This window comes from Mustela nigripes, chromosome 2 (assembly GCF_022355385.1).
Source record: "Mustela nigripes isolate SB6536 chromosome 2, MUSNIG.SB6536, whole genome shotgun sequence".
NCBI lineage: Eukaryota > Metazoa > Chordata > Mammalia > Carnivora > Mustelidae > Mustela > Mustela nigripes.
Window position 1 is genome coordinate 70,433,147 of NC_081558.1, and position 12,176 is coordinate 70,445,322.

At 50.2% G+C, this 12,176-nt stretch overlaps 1 protein-coding gene across 9 annotated transcripts in view; it reads left to right on the plus strand.

Moving 5' to 3' along the window:
• TRAK1 (trafficking kinesin protein 1) overlaps nucleotides 1-12,176 on the plus strand; it is a 118,974-nt gene that overhangs the window by 78,598 nt on the left and 28,200 nt on the right. For all 9 annotated transcript variants that reach the window (XM_059390735.1, XM_059390729.1, XM_059390730.1 and 6 more), the window contains 7 exons: nucleotides 3,718-3,834; nucleotides 6,057-6,157; nucleotides 6,990-7,098; nucleotides 9,006-9,084; nucleotides 9,965-10,095; nucleotides 10,741-10,815; nucleotides 11,476-11,613. In XM_059390735.1, coding sequence (XP_059246718.1) covers nucleotides 3,718-3,834; nucleotides 6,057-6,157; nucleotides 6,990-7,098; nucleotides 9,006-9,084; nucleotides 9,965-10,095; nucleotides 10,741-10,815; nucleotides 11,476-11,613 — 750 coding nt within the window. The remainder of the gene's footprint in view (nucleotides 1-3,717; nucleotides 3,835-6,056; nucleotides 6,158-6,989; nucleotides 7,099-9,005; nucleotides 9,085-9,964; nucleotides 10,096-10,740; nucleotides 10,816-11,475; nucleotides 11,614-12,176) is intronic.

Here is a 12,176-nt window from a genome sequence, read left to right on the forward strand (position 1 = left end):
ATAAATAGTTTTACTATAACTTTTGTCTTTTTCTTACCCCCTGCAGAGAGTTTTTGTTTCTGTTACTATAAAGATTCAATTTTTGGTGTAGATGGGGTGAAAGCTGCCCCACTGTGCGGCAGGGACGATGAGGGAGAGCCCCAGGTCTGAGGTTTGGGGTGTCATGGGGAGGGCGAGGGGCTTCACTGAGTGCACAGCCCATCCCTGCCCGTTGCTCTTGGGCTCTGGCCTTTGTGTGCCATGGGAAGCCCTCACCATCCTTCGGGTGCTCCAGCCAGCCTTACCCAGCGGGCTTTTGTAACTGTAATTTTTGCTTGATTTGTTTGCCATGGGGTTTGCATGCAGACTGTGGCCAAGACATGCGGAATGTCTGCGCTTGTTGAAACTTCCCACGACACATACATGATGGCAGCGTAGACCAGGGAGGCAGTGAAGCCTCTGGCCTTAAGTGCTTACTAGGTATTCAGTCTGAGAATTTGTTCTGTTAGATTCAGTGGGCTTGAGTTAGATGCGTGGAGACCACACTTCCAAAGAGAAATTGACAGATACTGCTTTTTTTTTTTTTTTTTTTTTTTTTTAAAGATTTTATTTATTTATTTGACAGAGAGAGATCACAAGTAGGCAGAGAGGCAGGCAGAGAGAAGTAGGAAGCAGGCTCCCTGCTGAGAGCCCAATGCGGGACTCCATCCCAGGACCCTGAGATCATGACCTGAGCCGAAGGCAGCGGCTTAACCCACTGAGCCACCCAGGCGCCCCAGATACTGCTTTTTGAAGTGAGTGTTAGCCAGGTGAAACCATTTGCACAAGATGCTGGTTTTGAGTTGGCCTGGAGAGGTAGGTTCCCTCCCACCATTCCTTTGGGTCCTTTCCTCCACGTACCCAGTAAACACATAGGTTGAGTCTCCGAAGTGATGAAGGGCCACCGAATGGAGGACCTTCCTGGGAAGACTCTGTGGCAAGCATGGATGAGTTCACAGAAAGGAAAATCTTGGTTCATTGGCTAGAGTCACTGGTCCCCCTTGTGCCTTGGTAGGTTCAGATTGCGGGAATAAGGTGGAGGTATTTGTGGGCCCTGTGATGTGGCACCCGGCTGGCTTCTGGGGCAACGGTGACAGCAGTGACAGATTTCCAGACTGTGGGAAATGGAGGTGGGAGTGGCCACCATCTGTGTGAGAGAGTGCCAAATCACATCTAGAGTCTTCCCAAACGGTACTTCAACCTCCATTGCTTGGCTCCTATGTCAGTGAAATTCCTGTGATAAGCAAGGGGGAAAGTATGCTTCTCATGCACAGAATTATTCAGTGGGCATATAAAAGTTAGAAATACAAAGTGCCTTTGTTCTCTTCATATCGTACAAGTCTGAATCATAATGCTAGGAGATTTTTTCAAGGGTAGCTAACAGTCAGTCTGCCCCATTCCTCCTCCCCACCTAACAAGAGAGGGAACTGGGTTCCAGGGATGTTCAACCAGAGCCCAATCTCACCACTGTGGAAGAGAAGGGTTCACCCAGAGCAGGTAAACTTTTGACCAATACCCCCTGTAAGAAACACATCTCAGGTTGCAACTCAGTACTCCCATAAATGAGTATATGACAAGTGAAAGCATAAACATAAAATAATACCCTCGTAATGTGGAATGCACTTTGGTATTTCGATCTTGTGCTGTTGAATTTCATTTAAAACAAATTAACAGTTGCCATTACAAAAATGATTCTCAACCTACTGATGGTTTATAAGGTATGTTTGGAAAAAGCTGACCTAGAGTGTACCTGATCCTTATTAAATGGAAGCCATTGGCCCAAGGTCAGATGGTTAGTTAGTAGCCGATTAGAAGCTAAGGCTCCTCCCTAGCTTTTTTTTTTTTTTTTTTAAGTTCTGTTTATTTGTCAGAGAGAGAATTCATTTGTCAGAGAGAGAGTGTGCGCGCATGTGTGCGCGCACACACACACACACGTGCAGAGGGAGAGGGAGAAGCAGTTTCCCTGCTGAGCAAGGAGTCTGTTGGAGGATTTGATCCCAGAACTGTGGGATTATGACCTGAACTGAAGGCAGATGCTTAAATGATTGAGCCACGCAGGCATCTGCTTCCCCCCCAGCTTTTCCCCTTCTCTCAGCTCCACATTCCCATTCCTCTTCCTCCACAAGGGAGCAAGTCGAACCTAACCATAGTGGCAAACAGTGTCTCAGCACGAAGGAGTCATCCGTTGGTGATGGCGTCTGTCCTGCTGTCTGCACTGTCAGGAAACATCTTTCTTCATCTATCTATCTATCTATCTATCTGTCTATTTATTTATCTATCTATCTATTTATTTATTTATAGATTTATTTATTTACTTATAGATTTATAGATTTATCTATTTTAGAGAGAGCACAGAAGCAGGGGTAAGGGCAAAGGGAGAGGGAGAGAATCTCAAGCAGACTCCTGGCTTAGTCCGGACCCTAACATGGGGGCTCGATCTCACAGCCCTGAGATCATGACCTTACCCGAAGTCAAGATTCGGCTGCCCCACTGACTGAGCCATTCAGGCGCCCCACAGCAGTACCTTTATATGCCACTAAAGGTCTTCCTTGGTATACTGTTCTGCAGCATATAAGTGGTATCATCAACAGAAATTAAAAAAACTTCTGTGTCCTTAACACAGCCTTTGTCCCTGAGGTAAGGCGATTTTATGCATTATCTCCATTTTGAAAGTATTTTTTTTTAAGATTTTATTTATTTATTTGATAGAGAGAGATAGCGAGAGAGGGAACACAAGCAGGGGGAGTAGGAGAGGGAGAAGCAGGCCTCCCAGCAGAGCAGGGAGCCCGATGTGGGGCTCAGTCCCAGGACCCTAGAATCATGACTTGAGCTGAAGGCAGATGCTTAATGACTGAGCCACCCAGGCGTCCCTTTTTTTTTTTAATAATCTCTACACACAATGTGGGGCTCAAATCCCCAACCCTGAGATCAGAAGTTGCAGACTCCTCCCACGTATCAGGTCCTGATCTCAGGGTCCCTAAATCCAGCCCTGCGTTGGGCTCTACACTCAGGGGAGAGTCTGCTTCAGATTCTCTCTCCCTCCCTCCCTTGGATCCTCCCTCTCGTGCAGGCACACTCGCTCTCTCTCAAATAAATACATAAATAATAAAAAATCAACCTAAGTACCCTCCATTAAGTAAAAGAAACATGCTGTTGGATTTCAGGGTAACTTTGGCCATTTCTGTTTCGTATGAAGTAAATACAAATAGCTCTGTAAATTCCACTTTCATATGTTCTAAGGAGCCTGCCCCCCTGCATCAGCTCTCTTTGCTTTATTGCAAGAGCACCGTGGGATTTCTGTGCTCATTCATTCATCCAGCAGGCAGCTACAGAGTATTTCCATGTGCTGGGCCCTGCGGGTACAGTAGCCCAGCCCTCAGGTGGACAGATTGTCACGTGATTTCACAGACACCCAAAGCAGCTGTGGAGGAATCTTTTTGGAAGCGCGTTTCTCTTATAGGAACAGAGACTTGTAGTCCATGGGTTGTCTCCCATTGCCCGAGGTCTGCTCTGACACCTTCTGTAGGCAGAGCGTCCCCTTCTTTGAACAGGTATCAAGTGCAGGTACGTGGACGGTGAGTTATTAATACCTTTGTTAGTTTGAAATGTCCTGTTTTCCTCAGTTGACGCTGAGCGCCCTGGGCTCCTTTGGGAAGCACAGGTGTTCTGAACGTCCGTTCTCACCTTTGCCTTTTGTAGAAAGAGCGGGATTTAGAACTGGCTGCTCGGATCGGCCAGTCGTTGTTGAAGAAGAACAAGACACTAACGGAGAGGAACGAGCTGTTGGAGGAGCAGGTGGAACACATCAGGGAGGAGGTGAGCTGGTGGCAAGGGCCAGGGGCCAGCGGGCTTGGGCTCAGGCTGCAGAGCTGTCTATTCCGGGGTGGCCTCCTGCAGGCAGAAGGATGCCTTCCTGCTGCTGCTTCTGTTAATGACCCTGCTTCAGACAGTGTGGTCAGTGTGGACAGCGCCAGCCTGGAGTAGGAACAACCTTCACCTGCTCACTAGGGCCAGAGTAGCCAGTGCCACCAGGCCTGGCTATGCGGGGGAAGCACCTGTCCCTGTGCCCTGTGAATCCAGGTCCTCACGCAGGCTGGGAAGTACACAGCCTATGAGGAGTGCACGCAGGCTAAGACGGCGATGAGTGGCGGTTCCTGGGGCAGGTGGGCACAGGCAGGCCGTAGGGCAGCCCTGTTGGGAAGAGGCTAGCCTGTGCTGCAGAGTAGGGCAGTGACGGCACATTCTTCATTCCAGTACAATTTTGTGTTTGTAAAACAAAATGAAAAAATAGGCTATTGTAGTCACGGTAGGAACCCTAGCATTTTCATGATCCAAACCTTGCCTGAAGGGCGTCAGTAGTCAGGGCTGGGGTGCTGAATGCTTTAGGCTTATCTTACAGGTCTGGGGTTTCGGAGGAGCAGCACTAGTTTTCTGGAAGGTTGTGGGGTGGGTAGGAAAAGGGAGGCTCTGCTGAGTTGGGCGCGGTGGCTGGAACAGGCTTAGGAATTAGAGCTGGGCCCTACTTGGTTGCTTCTTCCCCATCATCCTGTTCTTTTAACTGCAGATTTTAGCTGTGAGGACTTTCACTTGACCTTCTTCTTCTGGTTTCTCTTATTTTCTGTCAGAAACCTTCTAAGTGGGAGGGGATGCCCAGACTCAAGTCTTTTAGATTTATTTAGACCTGTCCTCATTGAAGCTGTTCCCACCTGTTGTTGTCTAGGTTTGGTAATGGTTTTCATATTGATAAAACAGACTTGCCAATATCTGAGGAAAGTTTTCACCCTGGGTGGCTTCCTCTGAAAGATGTTAGGGTAGGATATGGTCATGTTTGGAGAAGTCAAGTCGCCCCTGCTTTCCCGGCACCCAGCATCATGGCCTGACCTCCCCTTCTCACAGGCCTTAGGGAGCAGAGGACCATGCCACCCAGGGGACCAATACGTGGTCGTCCACTGTCCCTTGTGTGCTGTTCCTCCACATGACTGCCCTTGCTGGGGGTTCCCTCACATCACACAGATAGTACCCACCTCTTTGGAAGTGGAAAAGTGTCTTTTTCCTTGGAAAAGCTTTGAATTTGGAAGCTGTAATATGTTCCCCTTTGGCACATCATTAAATTGTCAATGTAGATATTAGAACTAAAGCTTTTGTGCACATAGAATTTGCTTCTCCGTGGAAGTAATAAATACCCACTGTGTTGGGTAGGAAAGCTGGGAACAACCGTAGACCCCAAATCAAATTAGAAACGAGAAAGAATGACAACCAGATTGTAATTCTCGCTTACAGCTCCGGTTCCCTGCTAATCAGAAGTGAAAACTTTTATGGCACAGGTTTGTTTGCTTAAGATGTTAAGTATAAATTAGGCGACTTGCAAAAACTGTCCTAGTTATCAGTATGGCCACTTCCTGATGGCTGCCTCCTTTCTCCCTGTGTCTGAAATTGCTATCTTGTGGTCACTGAGTACAGAGCAAGGTCTGGCCAGGCTTGGCCGCGAGCCCTGTGAGAGTGCAGCAGTCACAGGGTGGAGCTGTGAGTGTCCCAAGTATGACAGCAAGGGTGGGCAAGCTGCTCTTAGCTGCCCACCCAGAGCTGGCATCGCCAGGGGCCCAGTCCAGGGCGGCGTTGTGTTTCAGCAGAAGTGAATGGCCTCTTCTTTCGCTTGGTAACACGATCTCTTTCTCTGGCCATTTGCGCAGCTGGTCATTGGCTACTTGCAAAACCCATATGCTGTCTTGTCCCCCACCCTCCTACACCTCATTCCAGAGCCTTCTAGTCTCTCACCTCCTCTTTGAACCAAAGTAAAAACCATAGACTTAGGCTGAGGGTTTTCTGTCAAAACACGGCGACTGTATTCTTCTTCAGTGGGATCAAGTGCAACCTCTTTTCCTTGAAAAGCCCACAATCGATGACCCGCCTTCACTTTGGGTGAGGAATTAAACAGACATTGTCACCCAGCAGCAAGTGTCTGCACATGGCGGGGGTTCTGTGGTGCTCAGGGCTGAATGCCCACCACCCCCCGCCCCGGCCCTGCTGTGTCTGTGCAGGTGTCTCAGCTCCGGCATGAGCTGTCCATGAAGGATGAGCTGCTTCAGTTCTACACCAGCGCCGCGGAGGAGAGCGAGCCCGAGTCCGTGTGCTCCACCCCGTAAGTCGGAGAGGGCCGCGTCTCTGGGACTGGGGTGCAGGCAGCTGGCTGTCTATGTCCTTGGCAGTGCCTTGGCAGGGTCACTTCCCCAGTGGCTCAGGTCCACTGCTCCCGGCCTTCCCCAGACCAAGCATCTCCAGGTACCTCTGACAGATTGGATAATTTCTGCAGGATGTGGAAGGAGACAGGGTTATTTGTTAATTTAGGTTGATCCGGCATGGTCACAGGTAACACGTGGGCCCTGCAGTTAGGTAGACGATAGGATGTGTTCTGGAGCCAGAGATGCCACAGCGAGCCCCTGGGACAGAAGGTGTGGGGACTTCTCAGAGAGTCCACAGAACCTTACATCAGAAGCATGAACTGTAGAGCCCAGTGGTCTCAATTCAGACCTTGGCTCTGTGGTTTCCTAGCTGTGTGCTCTTGGCTAAGTTACTTAACCGCTTTGTGCCTGTTTCCTCTTTGTTAAGTGGGAATACTGATAGTACTTGGTTCAGAGGGTTATGAGCATTAATTGGCTTCATACCTGTAGAGTACTTAGGACTAGGCACACAGAATTGCAATGTAAATATGAAATAGACTTCTAGGCATCCGGAATTGTGCGTTAGCTTCAAAGAGTCGGCTCTGCTGAGTTGTGAGGCCGTGTGGCAGCTGCACACGGTGGCCAGAGGGTGGGGATGGGGGTCCTGAGTGCTGGTGAACCTAGGTGGCAGCAGGTGGCTACCATCACCCCTGCATGGTTCATGGTCACCCCTCCCCCCACCGGAAACGGTACTTTGCCAGGTGCAGGGAGCCAGTCTCTCTCTCTGGAGCGAAGTTGCACTTTCTCCCCCAGGTTGAAGAGGAATGAGTCATCCTCCTCCGTCCAGAATTACTTCCATCTAGATTCTCTTCAGAAGAAGCTGAAGGACCTCGAAGAGGAGAACGTCGTACTTCGATCGGAGGTCAGGTGCACTCCCTGCCCTTGTTGCCTCTGGAGGGTGGTGGCCCCCTTTGCCTTATCTGGCAGGAGGAGCTGTGCTTATAGCGCCGTTCTCAAGGGTGACCATCTGTGAGAGAGCCACCTGAGCTCCACTCACAGCAGCACCCAGAGTCTGGCTGGCATGCCTCCTCTGAGCTGGGCATTGGCTTCTGGGGAGCACGTACCTGTCTGGGGGACCGAGGACTTGGGGATTCTGTGTGGGTGGGCAAGAGTGGCAAGCCCCTCCTCCTCCAGTTAGGGCAGGCTCCATTGGTGGTTTCTCTTCGTGGCATCCTCTAGCTCTGCCATGGAGATGACACTGAGGCTTGTTGCCGCAGGTCACATATGCTCTAAGGGAATATAGTACGTGAGAACTTGGAGACAGATTTCTTAGACAATTAACATAAGAAGGTAGAGCTGGGACCACATGGGGACTCATGCTTTTGGGTGTTTCTAACTAGCTGGTCGCTGTGCACTTTGCTTGTATTGTGTTTTTTGTTTTTCAGGTTTTATTTTATTTTTTTCTCAGGTTTCACAGCAGTTGTGTTTTGTTTTTGTTTTTGTTTTTTCCAAGTTTCACAGCAGGGCTAGAAGCTGGTTATTTTGCCTCTCATTTACAGTAAGAAAGAAAGGAACCCAGGCTCCTAGGTGTTTGATTTGCCAACGTGGTGCAAGTTAGGGAATGACAAGGGCTGGATTTGTAAGACTCTGTGACTCTGAACCTGCCACTTCCCTTTACCCATGGCCCCTACCTAAAAACACCGATGTGTGCAAGTTTAATACTTTTTGTCTTAATTATCAGTGAGTTTATGTTCTCCAGCCAGAGGTATGCTTTGTCACGTTTGGGTTGTATGCCCACCTCAGCTGGCCCAGGGTTCCCTGAAACCCCTGCAGTAGGGCAGACCACCTTGAACTTGTCCACCTGTTGAAAAGAACCTCATGTCTGAACTTACGAGGGCTATGCACGAGGAAGGGGTCCTGTTTCCTTACACCATAGATCTTCTAGTCCTTATTTTCTAGTGGGAGACACAAACCCAGAGTGACCAAGAGGGTTGTCCAAGCTTTCTCTGATGGCCAGGGGTGAAGCTAGGGCTATTGCCCAGCATAATAGCCAGTGCCTGTCCCATGTGAACACCCCAGGCCTTGGTGCATGGTAGTCTGTCCCTCTATCAGTGTTCCCCTAAAGCAGGTGGAGGGAATCTGATCCCAGCTGGCTACCCCTTCTACCTCGGTTTCCAGGAGTGTAGTGTCTCTTTGGGGCCCGGTCCAGAGGGCTCAGAGATAGCTCCTTTCCACCTGGGATATTTTCTTCAGACCTTTGGATCTCTACTTTCTCACATTGTCAGCTGGGAGCAGGCTATCCAGAGTCCCGGGGTAGTTCCTGGGTCTCTGAATTTTAATGCTTTCGTACATATCGTGTTTTAACTTAGCTAAATACAGTAGATTTAACTCCAACTCAGGCCTCATAGGACAGTGCCTTGCATAAAGCAGGTACATGATAAGAGTTAGCCATTCTTGTGGTCATCTATAAACGGTAGGCAGAGCTGAGTCCTAGACACTTTTGGGGTCACAAAAGGGTCTGTGTCTGTGAGCCGGGACTGATGCAAATGAACAGACACAAGGGAGCTGCTTGCAGACTGCACATCGCTTTGTGTGGCGCCCTCTGGTGGTACACCGTTTTCAGCTCTTCAGCTTGAGGGTCTGAGATTCCTTAACTGAGCCGGGCATTCTGATGGACTGTCCGTATTTGAGGATGTCACGGATGGCAGGTGGGGAGAGGGTGAAGGGAAGCCTTCCAGACCCAGGTTAGTCCTTGCTCCTTCCCCTAGCCTTGCCTGCCCCACCGGTCCAGGTGTAACTGTGGGGCTCTGACCTGAGCCTTATCCATAGGCCTGCCAGCTGAAGACAGAGACCATCACCTACGAAGAGAAGGAACAGCAGCTGGTCAACGACTGCGTGAAGGAACTGAGTATGGCCTGGTCCCCTTGCTCCATCCCCACCCCCTCTTTTTACTTTCTATAACTGCCATCATTGGGATGAGACACTCTCCCTGCCCCCCTGTCTTGCATGGCACCCCTCACTCTGATTCATAAGAAATTGGGTGCTGGGTTGTCAGTCTTACACTGTCCTAATTTCTCCCTGAGATGGATGTTTGATTCCAGCTTTCTACTGGAACACTGGAGTTATGTGAAGTCTAAGTTAAGCCCAGTTACAGAGTTCTCCTGCCAATATGCAAACACTAACCAGTTACGGTTTCTCATAACTGATGGGTGAAAAGTGAGACCAGAGTTCTCCATTTTGCAAATAAGTACTTCCCCCCCGCCCTCTCCATCGTAAGTTTACAAGTTAAGACACAAGGGCAAACGGTATTTTGAGTTTCAGCAAAACATTCAGTAAATGAAACACACCCCGTGTTCTAATCTAGTAAAATGAGTTATGACTCTGAATAGGGGTTGAAAACACTCCTGGGTATTACACTGTGCCAGTAGCAGTTCCTTCTAGGACAGGGTGCAGCAGGGAGCTCCTGTTAATGATGTGGACCCGTTCATGCACAAACGTGGGGATTCGGGCAGATGCACCGGGTGGTGGGGCAGTCATCTCCTGGCTGACTCCCCAAGCCTGTCTGACTTTCTCTGGGAAGGGAGGTGGCTTTGGTCATCAGGGCTGGGTCCCCACACCTCTTTCTCATGATAGACTGAGCCTGTACAGGAAAACGGGCACTGTTCCTTCTTCACTGTCCTCTTCACTCCTCCCCCGTCTGGTAACAAAGATGCCTTTTCTTGAGCACACCACAAAGAAACCATTCTCTCTGGGTCTGACTTTCTCTTGTTGTCATTTCTTGGTAAAAGGGGACGCCAACGTGCAGATCGCCAGTATCTCAGAGGAGCTGGCCAAGAAGACTGAGGATGCTGCCCGCCAGCAGGAGGAGATCACACACCTGCTGTCGCAGATAGTCGACTTGCAGAAGAAGGCAAAATCTGTAAGGCTTCTGTTTCTCTGGCTGCCGCAGATGGCATTGGCCCCTGAAGACCAGGTCCTTTGGTCTCGTAGTTCAGGTGTCTGTGCTGCCCCTTTGGAGAAAAGGCTTATTAGCAAGTTCAGCAGAGTGAACGAGTCACCCTGAACTGGGGAGGGCATCCTATAACCACCTCTCTCTTAAAAATAATCTGTGCATCAATAGAATTCATTAAGAAAAGTACTGTAGATCCAGAGTTCTAGAATTTAACTCATGAATTTTTTAGTCTAGGGTTTGTTTTTACACACTCTGGTGTGTCCCGCAGCAGAGTCCTGTCCCCTGTAGATTTAAGCTGGAGCAGCAGCAAGACAGCAAGAACAGAACAAATATAGTTTCATTTCCCACTTCAGGCCTTTGCCAGAAGCTCGAGGTGGAGCCCATCTGGGGAGGGGTTGTGCCTATAGTGGCGGGGAAATGGGGGGCCATTCAGCATGAACACGGATGTAGGAAAGGCTGCCTTCAGAATTACAGAAAAGACAAAATGGGACTCTGGCATAAAAGAATCACTGTAGAAATGTGATAGGATCGGAACAGACCAGGTAATAAGAGGCAGTCAGACGTTTCTAGGTATCTTAGAGGAGAAGTTGATGGGCCTTTGCCCTCTTGCAGTGCGCGGTGGAAAATGAAGAGCTGGTCCAGCACCTGGGGGCCGCTAAGGATGCCCAGCGGCAGCTCACGGCCGAGGTGAGCGGCTCCCCCCGCCCCGCCCCCCTGCTTTTCCCCAGGCCCGTCGTAGTTAAGGTGCTCAGCCTCTGCCTGACGGGCCGTGGGTCATGTCTGCCTTGCTAGCTGTCCTTACTCTGAATTGAAAGCCATTCTTATTGGTAAATTCCTGCTGATACCCATCACCTCTGGCGAGCACCCAGGAGGCCAGGCCCTGCACAGCCCGCTCCTGTTCAATGTCCGGTGAGAGAAATGGCCCGGAGCTCACCATGGAAAGGAGCCCACTCACAGATGTGGCTGGAAATGAGGGTGTTGGCTTTGAAAGAAATAACCATTTTTTATTGGGTCTCATTGGCACAAGGTTCCAAGAGTTTTAGGGGTACAACGTAGTGGTGAGACACCTCTGTACATTACGCTGTGGTCACCACACTGTTGCCCCATCTGTCACCACATGACAGCCCTACCGTCCCACTGACGCGATTCCTATACCGTGCCTTTCACCCCCGTGACTTACACACCCTGTCACTGGAAGCCTGTGATCTCGGTCATGCATTAGGACTTGGGAGGCTAGAAGCATGCCCCAAGTGGGAGCCGGACTGAGCCTCTAGGGCCCTTTGGGGTTGGGCCCAGAGGCCCTGGACAGCCCCGCGCTGACCCTGCATGCCTTTCCGGTGCCCGCAGCTGCGCGAGCTGGAGGACAAGTACGCCGAGTGCATGGAGATGCTTCACGAGGCACAGGAGGAGCTCAAGAACCTCCGCAACAAGACCGTGCCCAACACCACATCCCGGCGCTACCACTCGCTTGGGCTGTTCCCCATGGTGAGCGCTTGCTCTGGGTCCCTGTTCCCCACCTGCTGGGCGCCGGGTGCCCCAGCAGAGAGGCGGGTCTGGAGGGGAGGTGCCGTGGGTGGGCTTCTCTTTCCACTGCTTAGATCAGATCAGCAGCTGGGGCTCGCGAGCCCGCTCCCGGCAGACTCACTCCTCCTTTGCCGTCTGACTCGGTCCTTTTTTTTTTCTCCTGTCCGTAATGGTTATATTTCATGGGAACCTCAGCTGTCTGGAAGATTTTATTCATACCTTGTTATTTTTCTAACCGTACTAGAATATGAGCTGTTTTGGGCTCACAGTGCATTCCAGATTTCTTAAGTTGCCCATGCAGTTCTGCTGGTTCTTTCTAGGCTTCCTGGTCATCCTCTTGGGGGCTTTCAGTGTCTGTGACCTGACAAAGTGTCTGTCTCTCCACCCGGAGGGGCGTTTCCATTGCTACAAAATGATTTCCCCCACAATCTGATTTTGTAGCTCTGGCCTGATCTGTTTCATGCTTGGGGTTTAGGGAGACACGGTTGAGAAGGGGATTTTCCAGGTCAGCCCCTCCCTGCTGG